This window comes from Lissotriton vulgaris, unplaced genomic scaffold (assembly GCF_964263255.1).
Source record: "Lissotriton vulgaris unplaced genomic scaffold, aLisVul1.2 SCAFFOLD_721, whole genome shotgun sequence".
NCBI classification, from domain to species: domain Eukaryota; kingdom Metazoa; phylum Chordata; class Amphibia; order Caudata; family Salamandridae; genus Lissotriton; species Lissotriton vulgaris.
The window spans coordinates 689,839-717,037 of record NW_028246456.1 but is presented as its reverse complement, the minus strand read 5'-3'; the positions used below and the strand labels follow the sequence as shown (position 1 = coordinate 717,037).

At 41.9% G+C, this 27,199-nt stretch overlaps 1 protein-coding gene across 5 annotated transcripts in view; it reads left to right on the top strand.

Moving 5' to 3' along the window:
* Positions 1 to 27,199, top strand: part of CYRIB (CYFIP related Rac1 interactor B) — a 259,856-nt gene that overhangs the window by 212,402 nt on the left and 20,255 nt on the right. For all 5 annotated transcript variants that reach the window (XM_086949380.1, XM_086949382.1, XM_086949381.1 and 2 more), the window contains one exon: positions 22,154 to 22,224. In XM_086949380.1, coding sequence (XP_086805506.1) covers positions 22,154 to 22,224 — 71 coding nt within the window. The remainder of the gene's footprint in view (positions 1 to 22,153; positions 22,225 to 27,199) is intronic.

Genomic DNA, 27,199 nt, shown 5'->3' with positions numbered 1-27,199 from the left:
ACAGCTAAAATTATTAATTAAAATACACAGTTAGTCCAATATGTAATGCGGACTGCAACAGTCCAAACAGCTGTTAATATTCCACAGCTGACCCCTCATCAGGGGAACACAAATAAAATTACACCACAGAACATACATTCATGTCTTTGAAAAACTCCTGCAAAACTGGAACAAATTCCCTTCTGGTTAACACAGAAAATTACTCAAATCGAGGCAGTATTCCCGAATACTACCCCTATTGATAAACACAGAATTCTGACTATCTGCCTTCCAATGGGGGTCGCACCACATGTGGAGGACTGTGACACTTGGGGTGATTCTTTTATTGTGATTCTTTTCTTGTTTTTATTTATGCAAAAAAATATTTTTATTGATATGCACATTACAAATGTTTTAATGATGATTTTATATGAATTGTGAATTGTATATTGTTTATGTGGAATAAAATTTAAATAACAACGTTACCAAACATACACTGTTATAAGTCTTATTTTAATTTATATTCTTGCTGTTAGCACTGTACCGAATCTGTCACAACCCATGTTTGTCCGTGATAATATAATGTGGAACTGATATAGATTGATAATCAAACACATTCGATTGTACTTTTGCTTTTCCCGTTGATTTGTCGACATGTCAAGTTAGGAGATAACTCGTAGTACCATCACTAAAATAGGACAGGTTTCACTTCATCCTCTGGTTTGGGACTTTGTCAATTTTTTAACACTTGGGGTACAGTCTTTGTTTCCATTTACACAAAAACACATGGTTTTCCGTCCATGGCGGTAATTCCAGATGTGCTAAAACAAATTCAGAATGAATACGGTCCAGAACCTGCTTTAACTCTTGGTATGAAATTACTGAAAGACTTCAAGCAGGCCTCTGCTATATTACTAGCCAACATAAAGGGAGAAGCAGCATCTGTGGCGATCCGCCAGAAATTGAAAGAAACAGATATAACCGATCAACCAATTGAGCTTGCCAGAATAATAGAAAAATGCTATGAAGAAGTAGGTAGAGATAGTTTGGGTGGGAAACCAGTAAAACCCCAACTACTCGAAAATCCTGAAAAATTATTTATTAAAAATCATCTTAACACTCCTAAAAAGAGCTGGGATGGAAATAAACAATCCACTCCCAAAGAAAGTCTTCCAGTCCAGAGGAAGGTCTCCTCGGCGGAGGGAAAGAACTCCGAATCGAGAACACCAGTCTCCCCAGAGGGAGCACTCTGAAAAAAGATACAACCTTAGAAATAGGGATAACTTGAAAAAGCCTGATAGATATCAAAGTATTGATACACGTCCCTCTCGATCTTTTTCGCAGAAATCGGAAAGAAGAGGACGGTCAGACCCAAGGGAAGAGCACACCAAGTCCAAAGACAAGGAACCTGCTCAAAGTAAAAAATCACAATTTCCAAGGAAGAAGGTAGCCAGTATTAGAGTAATCGAACATGCCGAGAATACTGAGGACACAGCTGAAAAACGGAGAGTGGGCACAGACAATGCTAGACAGTGCAGCAGAAATCAGCATAGCTCGCAAGATCCTGATGAGTCATCTGGAGACAGTGGACACGAATGAATACATTCAAGTAGAAACTGCAGACACCAGAGTTAGCGAACCTCATAAGATATACGAAATAACACTGCGTATAGAGGGAGAGAAGACTAGGAAAATAAGGGGTCTATTTTGGGATAACCTCTCAAAAGGCTATGACATCCTGTTAGCCGAAAAAGATTGGCCCCCAGAGTTTTTCAGGGAGTGCCCTCATGGCGAAGAAATGATTATACCTGCCTTCTCAAATCACCTTCCAATTCACACTAAATATATATATGCAAGGAAATGGGCAGTAGCCCAGGCACCAGCATTATATAAAAATCATGTAGGATGGGATGAGGACTCTCCTCCTCACAAAATCCAGTTAAAATGTCAACCAACTGCACAAAGGCAGTACCCAATTAAGCAAGAAGCAAAAAAACAAGTCAGGGAGATTTTAGATCAACTTGAATACCATGGGGTAATTGAAACATGCACCTCTCATGAACAATCCTTTGTTTCCTGTCTCCAAACCGGACGATTCGTATCGTCTAGTCTTGGACAGACACCTTAACTCATGTTGCAAAACATTTGCAGTACAAAATTCACATAGTGCTGCACTAATGAATAACATAGTTTGCAAAAAATACAAAACAACATTAGACATATCTAATGGGTTCTTTTGTCAAAATATTGCACCAGAAAGCAGGTACTTGACCGCTTTCTCAATAATGGGGTCACAGAAAATTTCTGTAGGCTCCCACAGGGATTCAAGAACAGTTCAGGACTATTCTCAGCCAGAGTAACAGAGTTACTACAAATATATGATGATGAGGCATTATCTTATGTCGATGACATCTATCTCACATACGACGACTTGGATACTCACTTGAAACGAGTGAACACCATAATACTTGAGTTCGCAGTAGAGGGTTACAAATTCAACTTTTAAAAAGTCAAGAATTGCCCATCTAACAGTCCTATTCTTAGGATACGAATTATCAAGTGAAGGAAAAAGCCTAGAGGACAACTTCTTAGAGAAGTGTGCTGTACTCCAAGCACCGAGAACGCTGAAGAACTTACAATCGATTCTAGGCTTCATGAATTTCGGAAGAACTTGCATTCTAAACTACGCAGAGAGGATTAAACCTCTCTACGAATTAATTAAACCTGATTTTAAACCAATCAACTGGACTCAAAAACACACAGAAATGTTGAGATCACTGCAAACAGACATGTTAGCTAAAACAAAATTGGAAACACGTGACCATACACGCAACCTTGTAATCCGGGTCATCCCAGGAAGATGCGGATTCACATACCTAACCTCTAATGAGGGAGAAACGGTACCAATAGCTTACAAATCACATTTGTACACACAAGAAGAAAAAACATTCAGTCTCACAGAAAATACTGTAAAGGCAGTGCAAACTGCTATAGCGAGAGAACGAGCACTAGCGCAAGGCAAAAGAATCACTGTCTTCACAGCAGAATCAGCCTTCGAGGCACTATTCAGCCCAGTAAACCTGCCTACAGTGTCACTAGATGCGAAATGGATACAGTGGGAAAATTCTCTTGCAGCAGAGGACGCGAAATACTATTTTGTCCCGAACATGAAAAAACTGAATGATTTAAAATATGAAAAAGAATATCCTCTGCCAATCGAAATTCTGCCCCTTGAACAGTACTCCAGTATAATCTATACAGACAGATTTGTACAGCATTACAATGTAAAAGATAAATCCTACGATGCAGCCTGCGCGATTGTTTAAGGTCGCTGGCTTTGGGGTAAATTCAGACCGAAAATAACAAAAACTGAATCGCTGAGAAAATGTTCGGCTCAGCGAGCTGAAATCAGATCTTTAAAGATGGCGCTTGAAAATGCCGAACGTGAATTCCCGACACTAATCGTGTGCGATTCGCATTTTTGCGTCAATTCTTACAATAATGATTTGCAGAACTGGGTTCAAAATGATTACAAAGACACAGGTGCCCAATCAAGCATAAAATGCTTTGGAAACAAGTAGTTCTTTTTCAGAAAGAACTACAAAAGACTCACGTGATACACACTCTGAGTCATCAACGTGATGGCGTTCACGTTGCAGGGAATTCATTGGCTAATTCAGCCACAGTGGAAGCAACTAAACCGGCTTCCCTAGCCACAAAAAAGCGTTCAGAAAAATACATAGACGGGGAAACCATGCTGGCGGTAAAAACGTCTTCAAAAGGCAACTGTGCAGCACTACCTGTGAACCATCCACTCAATTATACATACGTAATTGATGCAAACTCCGTTCCTTTTGCTCGAATCCCTGGAGTGGGGGATAGGGTAATTCCAAACACGAATCGGAGAATCTTATTAATAGCAGACGCACACATGGGTGAAGGTCCAAGGCACAAACAGATGAAGGAATCTCTGACTGAATTACAATCAGAATACTGGTGGCCGGGGATGAGCCTGCACCATTATAAATTTGTAAAGAACTGTCCAGACTGCGACAGAGACCGCAGTAACGAGTCAAGCGGAGTAATGCCATGGACATTTCTGAAGGTAGCATAGAGCTATCTACACATGCAATCCAGCGTCCTATTAATTAAGACTACATTCACTTAAAAAATGTGGCCCCAGCGCTCGGCTGACGCCAGAACTGTTATAAAAGATTTGCGAGTCTTTATCGGCACATACGCAATTGCCATGCTTCATTCTGACCAGGGTCCTTCTTTTAGCTCTCGAGCTTATAAGGAGGCCATGACCAGCATGGGCATTGGATTGCGATTCTCTTGTCCCTTCCATCCTGAGGGAAATGGGGTAGTGGAAAGAAAAAAACCGAGACATAAAGCAATCTATAACGGCAAAGGTATTAGGTTCGGGTGATAGGTGGGTCCAGCATTTAACAAGTGTCCAACGTAGTCTTAACAACTTGCCAAGAAATTCTCTAAAAGGTTTCAGCCCGTACGAACTATTGTTCGGAACTAGAATGTATGTTCAGGACTTAGATAGTCTTGCTTCAGTGGTAGAAGATAAGAATAAAGACTTTGACATCAAAGATCGTTTGGCTGTTTTACAGGACTTAAATGAAACAAGAAAAGCCCTGAGCAACATAAAGTTAAAACCACAGCCAACCACCACTGAAGACACACCACCTGTCCCAGCAAGACCTGTCTGGATTCCAAAGATTGGGGATCTGGTCAGAGAGAAAATAGCGGTGAAGAAGGAATTTGGGCCTTCTTACAGAAAAGCAGTACCTGTCTTAGCAATCAACGGAACAAGATCAGTAGTACTACCCCCCCTTGCTGGTAAAAAGGAGAACCGAGTTGTATCAATCGACCTGGTAAAACCACAAACATGTGTCCTATAATCAATAGCAGGCCCAGTGGACTCCTGAGAAGTAATAGAATACCCAAATTTGCTAGTATCCAAGAGGTTCAAACTGAAAGACTAATCACATTTGATAAACCTGCAGTGAATAAAAAATGACTATGCAGAAATGCCATGGAACTTGTGCCTCTTGAAACATAAATTGAAACAGTTATTCATGAAACACCAGTCTACAATGATGTGGCATCAGAATGTGCTAATGAAAACCAAATGGAAAAATAATTCCAACAATCGACAGAACTGCATCTGGCTACTTGATCAATTTCGACAACTTTTCTGAAGTTCAAAGCGAACCTGAAGTAACGCCAGAAACAAAGACTTTTAAAGAAAAAGCAACAGAACTCTTTCATCAACTCAAAGAAACCTATCTTGTTTCTCCATGGTTAGAATTTTGGATTGGGCTAGGTGTATTTTTCCTCCTGCTTTGGCTCATCATGGTACTTTGTTTGGGAAAATTCATTGAGGGAAAATACAGTTCAATGGACACAGCAAGTCAGAACATCAACTTAGTTCTGAAGCCTCACAAATCATCTCACATCGAGAAAAGAGAACTATCATCAGTAAATGTCACAGCCATTCCAATACCCGGCGGGGTAGTTTGGGACAAGACAGACTATGAAATATATGGCCCAGTCAAGCTCTTGAAATATCCTCACCAATTTAAGGTTTCATTAAGTGACTTTGTAAAACCAAGTACATTCTCTGATGATTGGGATTTTGAAAGTATAAACAATATGATGTCTGATCTAGTGTTGTCAGCAAAATGTACAGAACATGATTATTTACAAGGTTCATCTAATTATGTAACCAATGGGAACATTGTGCTACTCCACCTAAAAGCAGTTCAAAAACATTCTATGAAAAATTCCAATACTTCTCAGGGTTTAACACAAGTAATGCAGAAACATTATTATAAACTGTTGGATAAAACAGGGACAAAAACCATGCTGACAAATACTAAATTGATATATTCAGAAGCATTTTATGAAAAAATGATTACATTTGGTTTTGATTTCTGGAAAAATAACATTGAAATAAAAACCATCTGGGGTACAAAAGATTGGCAGGTACAAGGCCTAGAAGCATTATTTCGAGCCTGCATGATCCCAGAACAAATAATGTTCTTGAATGACACAATTCAACAAACAACCTGTCTTGGTCTAGCCAAGATTAAAGACCTTAACAAACAGTCTATTCCAAAGCCAATACCTGATAATGCAACCACAGATATTGAAGTAGACATATCCCAAATTTTAAATGAAAACAGAACACATCCTGATTGGAAAAAGTGGTTAATCTGGCCTACAGACACGAATATCTGTCAAGATAGATTCCTGAACAAATTACAGGGGTTAAAAATGACCAGACCAGACCCTAGATACTCCCAGAGACAACCTCCAGGGATAGTAACAACATACAGTGTAGGGAAATTATGCCTTGAATGGCTACAAACATCCACACTGGCACAAATTAAGCAACACTTGTCTTTACTTAAAGATGGTGCTGACTTGCACGATTTCATTATGGGACCACGCAAACAGCGTCAAAAACGTTTCATAACGGCCAGCATATATGCTGCATACAACGAGGCATGGAACGAAACTCAAATTGAAACAGCCGAGAAAATACGAGAAATTGATCGTATTAATTTGGAAAAATCACTTTCTGTTGTGGACAATGGGTTAATGACTCTGTCCTCCAGAATATATTCACTGGACAGTATTGTATCATCTGCAATTGATATTATAGACCAGGACTTGCTAATGTTACAACATGGCCAGTCCCAATTACGTTCTATTGTACAGCTAGGCTGGACGTTGCAAAATCTTCGTTCAGGCTATGTGCCATGGCGTTTAATCAACCCAACGTCATTGTTTTCTATCTTTAACCTTACTGATAAACAAATCAGTTTCGCACAAAAAGAAGCAGACTATACAATCCTGAGCATCGAAAAACTTGAGAGATTACCATTGACAATGTCAGAAAGACCTGTCATTGAATGGATAATACACTGGATTATCACAATTCCGATAACAACTTTCCAGTTTAAAAATTGCCTTGAGTATATACCGGCAGGCCAGTATGAAAAGTTGGGTAAAGGATACATTAAGTCATCATGGAAATTACCTTATACACACACATGTTATAGTGACAACAACAAAAGTGTATTTCTTAGTGGTGATAAGTGTAAACATTCACTAAGCGGTATACTTTTGTGCCAAGGTATTAACTTACATGGGGCCTGTGAGGGTACTTCGAATAACCTTTCTTGCCACCAGCATGGCACACCTGCAGCACAAATAGAGCCATTCTTTAGGCAACTTTCTACCGGGAGTTAGGTTCTAATAATGGATCACAGCTGTTGTGGCTTGGTGCCAGGGAAAGCATATCTCTTAAGCGTGAGTTCCATGGTCACTTGCTGTATGCAAGCATTGTATCCAAATGGCCCTGGAGACTCAGTGGCTCCGATTTGGCCTCGTTTGAATATCTCTTCTATACGAATTGATACTTTAAGCCTAATGAAGTCTGTGCTTTTGCAGACAACAGTGCCCATCTCGTCATCAAAAGAGACGTATGATCTCCAAGTTGCAAGACGACTGCAGAGATGCATACACTTTTATCAACAAATTGCCCGGTGCATTTCACAGAAATGCTCAGCCAAATCCTAAATATGTCGAATGCCAGTGGTATCTCGAATGTATTTAAGACCATTTTTTCGGGACTGTTAACACCATTTGAAGCAGTCCTGGGTATCTTTCCCAATTTTGTCCATTCGATCTTTGGCGGCCTACCACTACTTTTGGGACTCGAAGCAGGTATTTTATTTTTGACCCTCCTTCTCCGATATGGCAAACCAAAACGCAGACAAGACTCCGGCAAGGATGGAAGAAACGATCCTAGCAATACGCTACCGGGACCGCATAACTAAAGTCCTTGGGATAGCCTGGCTACGAGATCTGAATATGACCTGGTTTCTTTCATTCAGACCTATATGGCAGACCTGCATCTTACCTGTGCTTCGATGTATGCTATGCGGAGAGGAATGCGTGTTCGACACCTGTCTTGCACTACCATCAGCAATACCAATGGACGTCGATACTTTGCTAAGTCCAGTAACGGCTCACGCATCGTGTTGTCCCCAGCGGTTACCAATCCGGATAACTGCAATCGTTGAGACTCCTGCGCTACGACTAGGTGGTGGCAGTGAGGCAAGCAATGAAAGCAACATCACCCAGGTACGACCCTCTGTGAGCATTGCTGATCCTGAGATCGATGATAGCAATCATTCTCACAACTGCCAAGTTACAGCATTATCGAACTTGGTCGAACTGTCACCTGAATATGTAGACCAATTCTTTGCGAGCCTGTCTGAAATGATGTTCTCCCCTGAACAGAAACAATAACTTTTGGAAAACAATCCGGCACACAGCGTTCCAATGAACTCTGAATCCGGCCTTCAGCTTTGATAAACAAAAGCTACTGAAAAGCGTTTTGAACTATTTTTTCCCCGCTCACCATGAAATTATTTTTTCCAAAATTTCCAAAATATTTACCTTTTTTCTGGCACACATACTTTGCTTAAAGTAGAACTATTCATAAAGAACAGAGCTTCTATTTTTAGTAGATCTAGAGACGTAATAATGCCTCTAGCACATTTTACAGCAATTGTATTTATATGTGATGAAATAGTCTCGCCCTTCTTTTCTGTATTTAGAGACATTTCATGTGTAATTCTTCGCAAAATCGTTCAACTGAATACATATGCAATATTTTTGAATGATTACTATGCTTGTAAAATGTACAGTACCTATTATCATTTTCATGTATTTCATATACACCATTTCAAATGCAAAATGTATTTTGGGGTGGGTAGGAAAACACATGCTTCTTATTGCTTTAGTTTTAGTAATTTGATGGACATAAATTCGTGGAGTGGGTGATGTGTTTTATCTAGGACCCCGATCAATATTGTGACCTCATGCCCCTATACGGCTATAATTAATACTTATCCCTATAATGGCATAACAATCAGAGCCATATTTCAGTAACTCGCCTCTGCAGTCCATGACAGTCCATGACACAGCAGAAGCCACTTCCTTAGATTCCTAGATAGCACACAGAGTTTTTTCGACATACCAAACCCCCAGCAACCTGGGAAAGCCCCGCTTGCTTTGTTTTGATTAGTAATAGAACTCCTGCGAGCACTGTAAGAACGACCAGTTCTTAGTGACATCTTTATTGACGTCTTATGTCCAAAATCTTTCGTCAAACTCGGCACCTTTCAGGTATAAATATACCATTGTTGCCTTAAGCAAACACACGGTGGTGGTGAATACTGGAGCAGAACAGCTGTCCCCTTGCAGAGAGCCCAGCAGATGCGAGAAGCCCACGGACGCTGCCCCTCCTCCTTGACGCGCTGAGAAAGACGCTGTCTTTTCTCCTGCCGAGAAAATCCAGCTCCGGCGTTCCCAGCCCACCCTTGCGGGTGACTGGGATATCTGGTCCTAAGAAGGAGATACCAGACCTCCTGCATTCTATTCCAGAGGTACGGTGCTGACTAAACCCTTAGAGAGAATTCCTGAAACAAACTCTTGACAAAACCAACTTAACTTGCTACCTACTTACTCCCTTCCATGTATTAGGCTTTGGTTAGGTACACCGGGGTAGGCATAGTTAGAAGCACCAGTTGAGGTCGTTAGCCAATGTATATATGAATGTATATATATTATTCATTTTAACAATATAATAGCTAAGAAGCCATATCAATGCTTTTACAGTATTATTTCGTAATACTCCTTTTACTGTACGCACTTTTCATAATAACAAGTCTTGCAATTGTGGCAATTCATTTCTCTTGCATGAGAAGGAAGACTGCTCAATAAATAATATCTTTTATTGAAAACGCCCGTCTCTCCATTCTCTGCACTGTGGTGAAAGTAAATCTGCACAACTGACTGAGTGAAATAGCTGTCTATTGTTTCACACGACTCTAGAGATTGACTCTTATTCTGAGGAGCAAAGTTGTCATGTTTATGCGGTTGTCGGAAGCTGAATACCTTCTTGTCTGAGCCAGGGAAGCTGATCACTTCCTATTCAAGCAAGAAAGTTTCCAGTGACCTCTGAGCTAGCTGGCGCAAACCTAAATTAAGTCCAACAGTCAGTAGAGACCTAGAAGACCGCAGTCCTACCTCTAGACTGCTGTTTGTTATTCCAATGCGCAGGGCCTACAGGGAAAATAGGAACTACACTACAGGTCAGCCTGAAGCTCTGCTGTAATGTTACCTATCGCACCTGCAGTAACATTAATAGTGGTCTCAACCACTCGTACCAGTTGCCTTATGTGTCTGCTGTTGATCATCGGGTCCCAAAAGGGAAGGAATCCTTTAAGGAAATCTCCTCCCTCTTGTTCTGCAGTGTCTTTGGCATCAAATACACCTCTGCTATGCCTAACTCTGTGGTGGTCTGACGGAGCCGTGTATGTAGGGGGAAGGAGAAAAGCTATGTAACAAGTTCCATAAAAGTTGGAAGGGAGCCAAGTATACGCTCGGTCGTTACATACAAAATATGTTCCTTGAGACGGAACTAACGGAGGGAAATCGGAAGACGAGAAAAAGTAAGTGTATAAACATTTCTGCTTGATGTCAGCTTTCTTGCTGTTGACTTGGAGACAAAAATTACCTTGATGGGGTACAGTCCATACTGGAGAAGACTCACCCTTCTTAGTTTTGTCACCAAGGATAGAGACATAGTGGGTAACATTCCATCCGTCATAAGCTCTCTTCATCTAATGGAATTTTATTTTTCTCTATAATCTTAGCCATTACCACTATACCTTTAATCAAAGAGCTGTGACTGAAATCTAATCCATTCCCAGAAGTTCTTACAGGGCTTCTAAGTCTGTTGTGGTATGCGGCTGAAAACATTGTCAAATAGGCCCAGGCTGAACCTTTGTATGAGAAAGGAAGAACCAGATATGGCATTCCCTTTTGTGTATTGTGCGGCATGAGTCCGCACACCCAACAATCAGTCCTATTAATAGCCAACTGATGTTGGTGCACAACTGTCAGTCAGTCAAAATACTTTATTTTCGATAAATTAATATCATAAAAAGACATAGGCACAAATACATTTCACACAATTATCAATACATAATTTACCAAAAAATCAAAACCTTATTGATATACATACTATAAATGTTTGCATAAAAGGAAAGAAAACTCATTATTAAGATGCATTAAAAAGAGGTCACAACTGAATAATCGTATTATTCATATATTCGGCTCTCCTTATCTGTTCATGAGGGGGTAGAGTATGCATTTTGTGTGAAAAGACAGAAAGACGAGAAGGCAAAGAGGTTGTAGAATTAGCAACATTTCTTGATTGCAAAACATGTATGATCCAACCTGTGCAGGCTAATAAAATACACAAAAACATAAGAACACACAAAGTTACGCCAAATCGACTAAGCAATAATTTACAATACTTCGATCTCATTTCCTGCTTCCTATTTTCCCTACCTACGATCGTTGTACCATCCGTCTTTATCTAAAAAAAATGTTGATTCCGGCAATCTTCCTTAATCACTCAGCTACTCACTTCTGTATATCCTGAGGCACTAGCCACTTACTAAAAGAAAAAAATCAGGTTACAGTCTGAGTCTCCTACCGTGACCCTGCGACGGAGACAGATGGCACATCTAATACTAATATCATACTAAAAAACAAGGAAGCAAAAAGGACCCAAAAAAGGAATGTCTTTAAGTAATAAAGAGTATTCAAAATGTTCAGTTCTCTTTGTTAGCTCTCGGTCTTAAGTTGTAGCGTGTTTTGCTCGGCACGGGCTGGTCTCTGAATAAAGTTTCTGGATCGGTAGTGTCTATTCGACGATGCACAGGCACAGCGGCTTGAAGAATATCATCATCTGCTTTTTCAGACTGAGTCCCATACATTTGAGCATCACTAAAAGGAACAAAACAAGGAACCGCTGCAGTGTCCTATTCCCTTACACCACTACGAATCCACTGGTCGAAGGGTAATGGCAGTGGCACCTTTTTACAGTGCACTCCATGCACTCAGTTACGCTTGCCAACCACTTTCACAGCTGTGCGGGTAACAAGCAAAACTTGTGTAGGGGCAGACCAGCGAGGCTCCAAATTCTTAGTCTGTTGAAAATTCTTTATACAGACTCAGTCACCGGGCAAGATGGTGTACCCTGGGTCTGTGGATGCCTCCGGCAAAGCACTTTGTACCTGTTGGCGAATAACACTTAATTTAGTAATCAAGTCATGCAAATAGTCAATTAACAAAGGATATGGTATGTCTGAATATATTTTGGGGCGGGGGATGCCCCAAACATTAGCTGGGCGTCCAAATACCACTTCATATGGGCCAAGTCCCATACGAGAGTGCACAGTAGTTCTGGTTGACAAAAGCGCTAGGGGCAAGGCATCAGGCCAAGCAAGACCCGTACTGGCTTGAATCTTGGCCAGCTTAAGCTTGAGTGTACCATTGTAACACTCAACCAAACCCGCTGACTGTGGATGGTTTGCTGCATGGAATTTCTGTCTAATACCAAGACCAGAACATAATCTGGCCCACAAATTCACTTCCATTGTCACTCCATCTCATAGGAGGGGATTTTAACACCACAATAGATGCAGCTTTAGATAGATACCCTGCTCGATTGCAAACGCCTGGGCCTTCGCGATTCCAAGGGTTCATAGAAGCAATGGGTCTCATAGATATCTGGAGGCACACATATCCTACTACTTGTCAATACACATATCACTCCATGGGACATAACAGTCTCTCCCGGATAGATTATTTTCTGCTATTGGGCACCAGCCTCCAAAATGTTGAGGAGATAGACATACGACCAAGAGGCATTTCAGATCACTCCCCGATCATGCTGACTCTCAAGTCAAGAAAAAGCGCGCTGGCGCCTGTACCCCATCTATCCAGGTTACCTCAAGGTGCCAGCCATCAAAAAAGAACTCTGTACAGCAACCAAAAATTATTTTGAGGAAAGCACGACGTTGGTAGACTCCGCCATAACAGTATGGGAAGCTTACAAAACGGTGTGTAGGGGACAGGCCATTGCATCCATCACTGGGCACAAGCGGTTATAACAGAGGGAACTAACAGAGTTAGAACTGGCCCTTTCAGAAGCGGATAAAGCTTACACATTAGATCCAACTCCAGACGCAGCACATATCCTGAAACTCCGCCAACGGCAATTTAAGGATTGTCTCGAAAAGCGGACCATGGCCAAATTTACAATGACTAAACATAAAATCTATACTATAGGAGACAAGGCTGGTAAAATGTTGGCATGGCTAGACAAGAAAGGAGAAGGCACAAAGGGATTACGATCATGGGAGGGTTCGATTTACTCACACCCAGAGGAAATAGTGCACCTACTAGCAGACCATTTCGGAGAGGTATACACTCCAACTACAGTATTGACGGAAACAGAGATACAGGACTCCCTGGAGCACATCGAGATGCCGACTCTGACACCGGAGACGGCATTAGAGCTGGAAGGGAAACTAACTCTTGAAGAATTACAAACTGCAATTAATGCGGTGAAATCGGGAATGGCGCTAGGACCCAACAGGATACCCATAGAATGGGTTAAGCAAATGGCAGAAACATTAGGCTCACCCCTATTAGCGAAATATAATGAAAGTTTGGGGAAGGCTGAACTCCCGTTGGACCAGCGTATCGCGACGATAGTGGCGATCCCAAAACCTGGGAAACCACTGGCGGAGTGTACGTCATACCGCCCGATATCTTTATTAAACGCAGAAGCCAAAATTTTAGCAAAACTATTGGCGAACAGATTGATGATCCATCTACCGCAGTTAATACACCCGGATAAGTCTGGTTTTCTACCCCACAGGAACACAGCACTTAATTTGAGGTGAGTACAGGGGGCGCTGGCGAGAGCCCCATTCCTAACGGGCCCAACAGTGATATTATCATTGGATGGCATTCGACATGGTAGAATGGAAATATCTATTTGGAGTATTAAAGCATGTGGGTTTTGGCCCTAAATTCTGTGCATGGATAAGACTCCTATGCTCCAAACCCGTGGCCCGGGTTACTGCTAATTGCCACTTATCAGAAGAGATACCGCTGGCGCGGGGAACACGCCAGGGATGCCCCTTGTCCCCACTATTATTTGCACTAGTACTGGAGCCCCTGGAAACACTGATTAGAGCGACCCCTCTGCTGAAGTGAATCAGCTGGAGGGAGGGATGGGAAGACCGCCTTTCACTTTACGCGGATGACATGCTAGTGTATCTGACAGAGCCGGAGAGCGGCATACCTGAACTTCTTAATATTTGTAATACCCATGGGAGGCTCTCGGGATACACACTCAATTGGACTAAATCGGTCATTTTCATTCTAAAGGGGCCAACACCGACACTTCCCTCGGACTGCCCATTATTGATTGCAGAAAACTCCTTCAAATATTTAGGAATACACATCACTAGAACTTCAGCCGACTTCTTTGCCAAAAATTTGACACCACCACTGGAAAGCCTGAGACGCGATGTGGCACACTGGGCATCACTGCCCCTTACACTACTCGGGAGAGCAGCATTGTACAAAATGAAAGCACTCCCTAGATTCCTCTACGTCCTAGAAAATACGCCCGACCCGATAGCATCCCGCTATTTTCAACAAGTAGCGGCACAAGTGTCGATCCTTCTTTGGGGTAACCGCCCAGCTCGTATAGCTCAAGCGAAACTATACAAAAGCTGGTTAGATGGGGGGATTGCACTGCCGAACCTCCAATTGTACTATTGGGCGGCGCAACTTAAAGTAATAAACCACTGGATCCACATACCCCAAGACGACCCAACATACAGGGCGGACAGGGCACAGCTGGGAACAAATAATATGCTAGCAGTGCTATATAACAAAGGATCAGTCTCGAAATTGATTGGCCCTACTAAACACACTGCCCAGATTTGGCATGCGGCACAGACTCGGCTGGGATGGAAAGGAGTGATAACCAAACTGACCCCACTATGGGACATCAAGGTGTTAGGGCACCTGCGACGAAGTAAGGGGTTCACACAATGGGACAACATAGGCATCTCCACAGTGGGAAACCTGTGGGATAAAGGAACAGCGATACCCTTTGAGCAACTACAACAACAATACAAACTGGGCTTGAAAGAGAAATTCAGATACATGCAAATACGACACACCTTACTGAAGGCGATACCACTAGACTCGGAGATTCCAGATGCCTCCCCGCTGGAAGACCGGCTGCTCAGACTATATGGAAACGAGGGCCACCTCATCTATCTGAAACTACTCAATAACCTAGCAGACCCCACAACCCCACTAAGAGTCAAATTGGCAACAGAAGTGGGAGAATTAGACGATCAGGAATGGCAGGAAGCCCTAGCATCACCTAAAGAGTGGGAATGTCTAGCAGGCTCAGGCTAGTGCAGCTTAAAATATTGCACCGCATATACTATACTAGAACCACCCTACACAAACTACAGAGAGCAACCCACCCATACTGCCTCAGGGGATGTGGGGAGGAAGGCACCTTTTTACACACCTTATGGGATTGTCCAGTTTTGGCAAGCTACTGGCGACAGGTACTGCGCACCATATCGCAGACAACAAAAGTATCACTCTTACCAGACCCGAGAAGGTGTTTACTAAATGTATGGGAGCCCAACGACCTCTCGCGTTACATGCAAATCTGGGTTACACGGGGTCTTTTAATTGCCAAACGAGACATTGCGCAGAAATGGGGAGCAGCGGAGGTTCCGAAATTGTCAGCATGGTGCAGGAATATGGACTTAACGATGATCACTAAACGCACAGTGTATGCAACCAGGGGCTGCCCAAGAAAGTGAAATAAAATCTGGACGACGTGGAATACTTTCTGAGGGGACATATGTGACCCATTGCCAGAGTCTGAGGTAGATAGTTCAGACGAGGAGGAAGAGGAAGGGTAAGGATCAATATTAGGGCTGAAGCGAGGCTGGGAACTAGAGAGGGAATGATGTTGAAATGTATTTAACAAAGAATTGCTCTAAAATATGTGACTTGATTTAACTGAGTTTTGAGAACACATCCGACGTATATGCTACTGTATGTATTGCCAAGTTTCTTATTGCTTTAATAAAAACAGTTATAAAAAAAAAATACAGAGCACAATGACACAAGCCAATGAAAAATATGGGCGAGAGTGGGTGTAGTTTAAGTCCCTACCTCAATACAGCATGCCTCGTAGAGCAGCACATGCGCTGCCCATGCTCGACCTAAAAAACATCCAATACACAGACCTGTCAGACAAGTCATCAGGAACTGCCTGATTTCCCTATAGGCCAGTTCGAAAGTGTAGCCAGGAGAAGAACATGTCTCCAGGTGAGCAAAGTGTCCTACGAAATAATGGAACGTTGGGGAATTAAGCAGAGACACAGCAAATGCAACATCAAGGAGACATATGCGTTGTACAAAATAACCTCAAAAAATAATGATCAACTCAACATTTGAACTATTTTCCTTCTGTTGCGCTGTGTGACGACGACGTTAGTTTTAGGTTCCTGAGAGTATTGTTTTCGTGCTTTCGATTTCCCTTAATGTGATTCTGACTGGTTGTGCTGCTGGGGTGTACAGAGGTGTGACAAACAACTCTGAGAACCTCCCCATCCCTGAAGACAGAGGGCTGTGAAAGAGAGCAACAAGCATGACTAAGCACAGAGGGCGGAGGAGGCACACAACATTCCTACACTATATGCCTTCACAACGGGCCCTGAGGACAAGTAACTCTCACAACGCAGTACACAGTTGTCCAACAACTGAAAGCGCAAATGTCGTAGGAAAAGAGAGATTGATATTCAACCCATCTGTACTGTTATGTCCCAGTGCCTTCTGGTAAACTTAGTCCGCCTATCCTAAGAATTAAGACGGTCTTGTTTAAGTGATGGGGTGTGAAGTTCCACCAGTCTCTCCCGCCGTACCTTTTCTGACGTAGCATAGGGCGTCTCTTTAGTAGAAGTGCATACACGCCAATGTCCTACCACTTCAGAAGTTGGCACGCTTTACGCATGCACAGCAACATGCCCGTATTTTTAACCCCACCTTCTAGACTTAGGTTACAAGACCAGAAATAGACGTTCTCCAAGTATCCATTCCAGACCCTTGAGTTAAAATAGTAAATGATCATGTCCTCTAATATTTGGAGATATGTAATTGCCATTGTTCTGCTTTTGAAGTAACCATCGTAATGTAGTTAATTTCAGGGTGTGCGAATGTACAGAGAACTTCGAATGCTTACAGCAGCAATTGCACGGTTGATCCAAAACGAACCTAACCAGCTTCAGTATTTCCAGCAATACCAAATATTCTGCCGTTGTCAGGCCTTACTATGAAGGCAGCTATGAGCACGATCACGTGGGGATCGGTGATCTGCAACAAACCTACTGCAGGTATGATAATGGAGTCAGTCCTCAGCCAAGGCTCACGCGTGAGATTTTGAAGCTTTTCAGCCCCTTGCGGTCCACATGAGATGTGACCATCTCACACGAGCACAGGGACACAGACGAAAGTTAAGAGCGCCACAGATGCACAGCAACCCACATGACCGATGCAGAGCCCATCATATCACGAGCAATCATCCGCACTTTAGGTGGACTGATAACCACACCCAGTGCACAGCGAACCACTGAACGGGTGGGTGCGTAACCTCCATCGCAAGCAGACAACCAACCACAATCACTCTCCCCACATGTACAAGAAAAACCTTATGCTACCTGTATAGTAAACCACAGGAACACATAACCTTTACTGGTAGTGCACAGGCAAGCTTATGCCAGGTGCATAATCAACCTCACCATTGCTGCACAGCAGGTTCAAGAACAGGGGGCACAGTTCACACCACGGATTAAAGCACACATAAGGTGTACAATTAATCCCATGCTGGTACACATCAATCGTATCACAGATGCATGACCAACCAAGAAAACTCACTTCACCATAGTTTACAGCCACCCACGTGACATGAGAAACTGCAAATACTTCACATGTGCTCAACTAAATACACCACAGGTGGACAGGAAACAACACCACAGTTTGAGGTGACCATGTTTCTAAATCCAACAAGCATTGGCCGCACGGCCGTAAAAGTAACGCGGCCGCAAAAGCGAAAGTGATCGCGGGGACGCGCTCTGTGGTGGGGGAGAGGCAGAGAGCACGCAAAAGAAAAGGGCGCCGCGAGGAAACCCAGATGGTGGCTGTGTGCGTGCCAGTTTTAGGCCACAAGCAATAGCTTGTGGTGGGATTTCTAAAGCCCACTCTCTAAATGTCTCGCCAGCTCAACGCATGCGCTGGTTCAGGCGAGACCTTAAAATCAATGATGGACACTGTTTGGAAAGGAACAAAGTAGCAGGGCAGACTAGCCCAACATTATGGCCAATAGCGACTGCCAAATTCAAACCCAAAAAGGAAACCAAAGAATACACAAAAAATAACACAAACACAGCATGTACTGGTAGATTAATCTCCAACCACTGACTGGGGCAAAACAAAAGGAAGGAACATAAAACACTCGCTTTTTTTTTCTACCCTCAGCATTCAAGATGCGAAATCTCAAATTTTGGCCTCCAAAACACATTTAATTTTTAAATAAAATTCCTCTAAAGAATGTCCGTGACTATAAAAGTTTAGGGCTTTCTTTTTTCTGGAATTTAAATTAAATAGTCACATGCCAAATGTTAAAAACCTTGCTTTTAAGGGCTGTAAATGCGGAATGGAGGCCCATCTGTAGATCCTCGAATCAAGGCAGTAGCAGGTAAAATAATCCCTCAAGCACTATATGGGCGCTGAGCTTGTTGCATTAGACCTACGTGCTAACTGGGAATCGCAGGAAAACCTGTGTCTGAAGACTCTCCTGGGTCTACCTCAGAGTTTGAAGTTTCAGGCAATAAGGCTCGAGTTAACTCTAGAATCTTTAAGGTTTCTTTATAGCTTCAATTTATGCAACGGCAATGAAAAACGTTCCGATTTGATTTTGCAGGCCATAATGTCTTCATCAAATGATTTCTCACGATCAATCATGTCTAGTTAAAGGCACAACACGTTAAAGATAGTCGTCCGTGAAGGGGTAAGCTATCGTTCAAAAGCTGGTGACCGAGCATATCTTGCATCAAAACATTAGTTGCACTTTTAATTGGGTGTCTGAGAAAAGAAAAGAGTTTTCTGTGTGGATCCCAGATCCTGGATTAGCGCCTCTCGTCGCAAGCAGAGTTTTAATGGTTTGCAAAAGTCGAAGCAATAAATAAAGATGCCTTTAAGTTATGTCATTTTCTGGGCATCAAAGACAAAGGCCAAATGTCAGGCTATGTCTTTTGACTAATTGCTGACTGTTTATTTTTGTAACATGGGATTTACAAACTCCTCTCGCTTTGCAGTCCGAGAAAGAAAAGTAAAGTGAATTATGTGACAGTTTTGCTGGGGAACATGGCGTGTTAAAGGAAAGGCTGAAAGATGTTTTTGTAAGTATAGAGGAAAATGGAGAATTGTGCCCTCACGATTTGTCAACAGTAGTCCAAAAGAAAAATTAAAACTTTCTTTGAAAGTTTTACATGCGTGATTTTTATTTCCTGTTATATTTGTGAAAAGAGAGGACAGCCGACACGTGTTTTGCCCCTATAGCCTATAGGCCGTGGGCTTTTTCAAGGCTGATGGGTTCGTGAAGATGAATAGAGTGTGAGGACGTTTAACATGGGGACAAAGATCCAAAGAAAAGACAAGGAAATAATAAGGAATAAGCATGGAAAGGAACGTGGGGAGCAGAGCAGGGCAGAATAGCGAAACAGAGAGCGAGAAAAAGGTTAGTCCCCCCCACTTCTTTTTTAGGACTTGTGCCCTGCCCTATAAACAATTCGAAGAGTGAAATTTGTGTGCCCAGTCCAGCCTCTGGTAGGAAGTACTTTTTGGGCGATATCTAGTCTCCGGTCTATAGTCCCTGATCTTAAACTTGAAATGATGTATCAAATGGACATGTTTGTGCACTAACATAAAGCACTGTGAGTGCATTGGTTGGCAGGCACGAAGTGTTTGGACTTACATTTTTTTCGCTCTTTTGAGAAGTATCTCTTCACTCCACCTTTTGCCTTTCAACCCCCTTGCTTAATATGTTGCATTACATTTTTCTCTTTCATTCCCCCCCCACCCTCCCTCTGCACTGCAGCGTCTTACTTCCTTCTTTACTCGTTTTAAGTCTCCCATGTCTCCATATTTCACACTACAGATCATGCTGTCTCCTTCTGCTACCCATAATTTACCTCGTTCTTTTCCTCTCCTTCTCTTTTTGTTCGCTTCTCTTCCAACTCTTTTACATGTGCTTCATCATACTCTATTCCCAAGGCTTTCTTTCCCCATCTCATTTCTTTGCTGCTGCTTTCTCTTTTCTTCTGCATATCCAATTTTCTTTTCTCTCACCACATATTTTTTAGTCCAACCCAGCAAGCCATAGGAATAAAAAAGCTAGAAAACCACTTACTGTCCGAAAGTTCATAAAAAATTGGATGCTGAAAGTTGTGTCCCTAAGTGATATTTAGGAAACCAAAAAAGCTGAGACCTGTAATGCAATACAATATAATACATCTGTCAAATGAAAGTGAAACAACTTTTAAGTAAAATAAAGCTGTATGTGTTGGGATCTTGGTTGCAAAAAAAAAAAGGGAGACCGGGAAAAAGGAAGAAAATAAAAATATTAAAGCATATGGTTTCAAAATTAGGTGGACACACTGAACTAGCTATAGATCAGTCCACTGTTATTTAACTGTTACTTGGGGGATTCAATAACATGGAGTACATGATTAGCATAGTATTGAGCAAATAAAAATGAAGCATACAAGTGTTAGAAATGGTGATGAAAAATATCACATTTGAAATAATTACATCATCTATGTTTGACATGTGAGCCTGAATGTACGAAGTACATGAATGACATACTATCAAGTAATTGAAAATAGAGCATAAAATTATTGAGACCAATACATCATCTAAGTTGGTCATGTGAACTTGAATAAGACCAAGTTAAAAAGCAAAGAGTCATGCTCCATAGTTTCAAACAAGAAGGGAAAAATTTGCACTTGGTAATGGGTCAGAGACGAAGTAAAAATAACATTTAAGGTATACATAACTAAACAAACAATTAATTATATCGTATTGTGAGTAGTGGGTGCTTACCAAATATCAGTTGTTGGGGTGGGTAGAATTCATGATTCTAAGGTAAAGACAATAGGCAGAATAACTTATGTCACGTTGCATGTTGGAAAGAGGCGCTTATGTGCAATCAAACTCAGAGGCCAAGGGAGGGGCGGCAGTCATGACAGCTGATCGTAGATAACGCTGCCGGTAGTTTGTTCTTTTGAATAGTAAGAGAGGAGCGCACTAGAAACAATTAAACAAATCAAGGTCATAAGGACGTGCTTGGCCGAGGAAACGAAAAATAAATGACCAGGCAAAGTTTAAATAATGTTGGATATTTTTATGAACACAAGATGAACTTTTATTGTTTTGTATTGTTTTGTATATTTTGACGAATTTGAGTATTATGTACATCCAAGAAAATGTTAATTTTATTTTTATGAGCCTGGAAAGATGTTTTATATTGGTATTTCTAGAAGAAATTATTCTTGTAAATAATATATTTAATAGTAAAAAAATGACACCTGTCACCTGTACAGTGACTATCTTGTACTAATCAAAGGATTAGAATATGGGGACCCATTACTATCATAGAAGAATGCTGCTTACCCATTACATAGTTTTTATTGGGAGTATTATTTTCACATTTATGAATGTTCGTCTCATTGTCGCTAATATTTTTTGGATGAGTGGCATGAAGATATTTCTGACATGTAATCAAAATGACTAAGCTGCAGAGGAACACGTTTTATAGAAGGCTGGCAAATCTACTATTTTGAGGCACTAGTGTTCTTTTCTGCATTATTGAAGGATCATCTGCTTCTTTTCATTTTGTAAGTGGCCTTTAAAGATAGTTGTATTGTTTTAGAAAGTGTTTTAACATATTCCTGCAGTTGACAGCTAAACGTTATGAATGACTGAGAACTGGAGACAAATAGCCATTTCATAGTGGAGAGAGCCTGAACCTATATTTGTAAATAAATGCTATGAGTGTTTTTTATCCGCATACTTTGTAACTGACAATTACATTTTCGTTACTTGTTTGCAGATGAAAGGGTGCATCAAAGTACTTAAGGACCAACCTCCCAACAGTGTGGAAGGCCTTCTTAATGCTCTCAGGTTGTATAATATCTATGTCACAGCATAACCTATTTCATTTTGTTGTCTGTATCTGATCTTTGATTTTTCATTACTGCTTTCTTTGTGGCGCTTAAATAGATTAAACAAATTTGAATATCTCATGTTAAATAACCTGACATAATAAAGCAGTGATATTGAATGAACAATTGCATTACTTCATTCATGGTTTTATTTATATATATTTTTATATATATATATATATATATATATATATATATATATATATATATATATATATATATATATATATATAGTCCAGTTGTGGTCCAGTTGAAGGCATTCGCCGAAACGCGTCGACAGAAAAAATAAAAATAATTTAAAGAGACTTGCTGTGCTGTGGAATCCCTCTGTGCCGTGGATACTTTGGTGGGGGACCTTGCCGTGCTGTGTATATATATTTAAGTTTCAGGGTGACTCGTCAAGCAGGGGCTGAGAAAAAAGGGGATACCAAAACTTGTTTTCTCATGTTAATTTCCATAGGAAATTTAGGAAGAGGCTTTAGCCTGAACTGCTGAACGGATTTACACCAAATTTGGCAAAACAATAGCTCTTTGTTCAGAAAGCAACTTTTTTTTAAATGGTGCAAATGTGTTCAGTAGTTCCTGAAATTCTTATTTATAAATCTGGTGACCGTGGTGGATCCGCTTATCCTCCTGATTACAAGCTTGAGTCTGATTGGCTAGCAAAACTAAAAACCCAAAAATGTTGGCAGCCATCTTGTGACTCGGCTTAACCAAGTCAGAAGAAGAAAGGTAAAAAAACAAGAAGGGGCAGGGTAGAAACACCCTGACCCCTATGCTTGCTCAGGGGGTCCCACAGGGCCCCAAGGGTCCAAAAAAGCAGTAAAAAAAATGAATGGCCGGCCAAAATTATTATTATTTTTAAATGTGTAGTCTCCCGCACTTTTTCGGTGGGCCAGGTCCCTGGGGCAATGTTTCATATTGGTGGGCTCCCGCAGCCCGGGGGACCACCACCTCACTGGGGCTGTGTTCAAATAAAATGCATGGAGGGGGCTCCTGCCCCTTATGCTGCCTCAAGGGGACCACCACCTCCCCGGGGCTTTCAACTTTAAATGCGGGGGCCGCCTTGTACCCCCCATAGCCCTAGGGACAGCCACCTTCTCAGGGCTTTGAACTGCAACTGCAAAGGTTTACAAAAGTGTGGGGGGGGCTCCTCCCACCCCCGCCCCAGAGACCACCATCTCCCCGGAGCATACGGTAATTTAAATAGAGAGGTCCGTATGATAATGCACCCTGTGTGGAGAACATGCAAAGTGCGCATGACTGCCGAGACCACTGGCCAAAGCGTCCTACATACTTGGAGTGGTCAAACCACTTATCCCCTTCCCTGCTCTGTGAGCAGAGCAGCCCCGCCCTTACCCAGCTAAGCAAGGGGAAAAATAAAATGATAATTAAGTTATCATTTTATTTATTTCCTTTTTAACCTGGTTTATGACACCCAAGTTTGCCTTAAGTCATTGCCCCCCACACGTGAGAAGTTGGCACAGGTTTCCAAGGGCCTAGATACCTATATCTGTGTCAAAATAGAATTTTCTGCTAGCGTATTTTCTGCATATTCGAACCTCACCTGGACTGGTTGAAAGAAGTTGAAAATGCTGCTGTCAGACTCAGCAGCCTAATGAAGAGACCTTACTGCTCTTTTTCTCATAGGAGACATAACATTATACTGTGCCAGATCCCTAGGTGCTTACTGACACGCCCTATATCATAGATCTTACGCTCAGCAATCTCTTATCTTACTACTCCATCACCAAACTTTTCAAAAGAGGTGTCAGTTGTTTTCACAGTGGAAGTCATTCGCCTCTTAAATGACCTTTCATTGTCCCCCACCATCCTAACCAGGTTCTATTTGACATTGCTAAGTTTCACAATGAACCTAAAGGCTGCCATTCCCGACAATGGAGTGTGTGTATGTATGCGTTATTTGTAGCCAAAAATAGCAAAGCACTGTACATCCCACTCCCAACATTGGAGTATGTGTGTGTTTATTGTACATATGTGCTATTTGAAGCCAAAAGCAGTAAACCACTTCACGTGGTCCAAAGCAAAAATTCAGTCAATGAGTGAATTGAGTGGTAGCAGGGCATTTAGATGTGATGTTAGTTAGATTTCTTTACATAAGTGTCTTCCCTTTACCACATTAGTCGGTCAAGGGCTTGATAAATTAAGAGATGTAGCTGCAAATCTGTGTTGCATGCCTGGAAAAGACGAGGCTGATGGTACCGTGGCTGCTTGTGTCCCAAGAGCGTTGAGAGGTGGTGGTTTTGTCAGCCAGGCAGTTAGGGTGCCAATCGTGATGGAGCTGTTTTTGAAGATGAGGCGAGATGGCAAGCAGAGCATGTGAAGTTCCATCAGGGAGGGAGTTATGAGGTTATGTTTCCTCCAGGCTCTTGATGAGGCTGTGTGGGCTGGATGTTCTCATTGGAGCAAGGTCAAGACTGATTTGCATATGGCTGTTTCTGTACTGAGGTGGCATGGTGTGCAACAACAATGGACTGGGATGCTGCCCGAGTAATTACCTGTGTCTGAGATCTGATAGAGACTACTAGCCACAGATTCCTTAACGTAGAATTATCCCCGGGCGTGAGACTGGATCCGGAAAACTTTTTGCCACAGCATCCCTGCGCTCCAGGGGGACGGCATCATGCGACTCCGCCCATGCATGACGTCGGCGAGGTCACAGAAGTCCTACCCCGGCGCGCCTACGTCAGTTTTTTCCTTTTCAGCGTGCATTGCAGATCCGGTCTCTGTTCGAGCTCCCTTTTTTCCCTCATTGTGATAGTCAGTCAATTCCTTTATTCTCGATAAATTAATATCATATAAAGACAAAATAGCACAGTCATATATACAAACTATTACGGCGAAATTGAATTAAAAATGTACAGTCAGTTACAATAAAACTCATTAAGATTAAGAATGTCATAGAAATAGAGCAATGTTTAACTTAAAACTCATTTCATGACATATAAAATAAAGTATACATATCAAGACAACTATTTGTCACATATATTTAAGAGTGGTGGAAGTGTGACATTTCTCCTCCTTATTCGATTTGCTGCAATTAAAAAACATGCAACATGAAACATTATTTTTGGTGAACCAAGTTGTTTTAGGTACACTAATGCCGGTCTAACTTGTAAAAATCCTGCCTCTTGGAGGATTGGCAACAAATATTTCCTCCTACACTCAATAAAATGTTCACAGAACATCAGGAAATGTAGGGTATTTTGAGGTGAGAAATTGTCGCAAGAGCAAGGGGCTGCTTGTTCAGGGGAGCACCATTTATGATATACACCCAGCGTATAATGAATAAGGTTGAGCCGGAATCTGGTCAAAAGAAACCGATGATAGGGTTTATTTACTGTGACCAGATACGGTTTCGGCCCTGTGCAGGTCACCAGTGCATAATTTTCTCTTACCCTGATTTTTCCCACCTCTATCCCTTCCCGCTCTAAGGAGAAAAGATCCAAAAGGGCTTTCTTCATTAAGCTAATATTTTTTTTAGTTATAGTTTCTGGGGATGTAAATAAGCCAATGCGCCCTATTCTCTGGAATCCAGTTCTTATATATGCCAACCAGGGGATTTTATGTGCGTTATCCAGTGTCTGACAGTCCTTGATTATTGAGTGATTTAGAGGGATCTCATCATTCACCCATATTTTTAGCCAGTAAATCAAGTGTGCGATTTTGATCCGATCAGAAATATACCCAAGTCCCAGTTCTGTGTGGGTTGAGAAAGTAGGGGTGGATTGGGGAACTGAGAGTATACTTCGTAGAAACTGGTTCCCCACTAATTGGAGTTTCTCTTCTCTAGTATAACCCCAAATTTCGCACCCATACGTTGCAAGCGACAGGCATTTAGATTCATATACTTTTAAGATTGCCTTTATCAGTTTAGCTCCCAATTTTTTACTAAACCCCATAAGCCCTGAGACTGTTCTTGTGAATGCCACCGAGCGGCTGTGATTTTGTGCCTGCCAGGTGCCATTCTGATCAAAGACCACCCCCAGGTAGGGAAATGTAGGTACCCTAGAAACCATTTCGCCATTACAAAAGAAGGTTTTTGCTTTGTTTTTTGGTTTACTTCTTCCTATAATGAGGACCTGGGATTTCTTGGCATTTATTTTTAAATCCAGGTTCTGCATGAAGGAGCCAAAGCTATTTAACAGTTTTTGTAGACCTACCCAGGTTTGTGATATAAGGACCGCGTCGTCCGCGTATAGTAGAACAGGTAAAACCATTTCCCCCACACGCGGACTATCTGCGAGAACCTCCCCTAGAGTTTGTTCTAAGGCATTTATATAAAGTGTAAACAGCAAGGGTGCCATAATGCACCCCTGCCTGACGCCCCGTCTGACCTGAATTGCTTAGTGCATCTGCCATCTGAGTTTACTCTGATTTTGGCCGTGAGGTCTGTATGCAGTTCTGCTATGAAGTGCACTAGCGGTGCATCTACCCCCAATTCGAGCAGAATATTCCAGAGTTTGGATCTATTTACATAGTCAAATGCAGAGGAGAGGTCCATGAACCCCATGTACATGGACCCCTCCCTTGCCACAGTATACTTGTTGATTAAAAGATGTAAATTCAAACATTGATCTATAGTACTATGTTTAGCTTTAAAACATACTGAGTTTTTGACAGGACACCTCTATCAGCTAGACTATCATTTAATCTATGCAATAAGACCCGACCCAAGATTTTTACAGAGGAGTCGATCAATGAAATCGGCCTGTAACATGTAGGGTCCTGTCTAGACCCCTTCTTAAAAATTGGCACGATAATTGATGTGGTCCATGTAGAGGGGATACTGTCCTGTCCTAAAGAATTAAAAACGTTTGTTAGGACTTTAGCCCATAATTTGGGGGCGGCTCTGAACAGGTCCGCAGGTACCCCATCCGAGCCGGGGGCCTTATTTTTAGTCATTTCCCCAA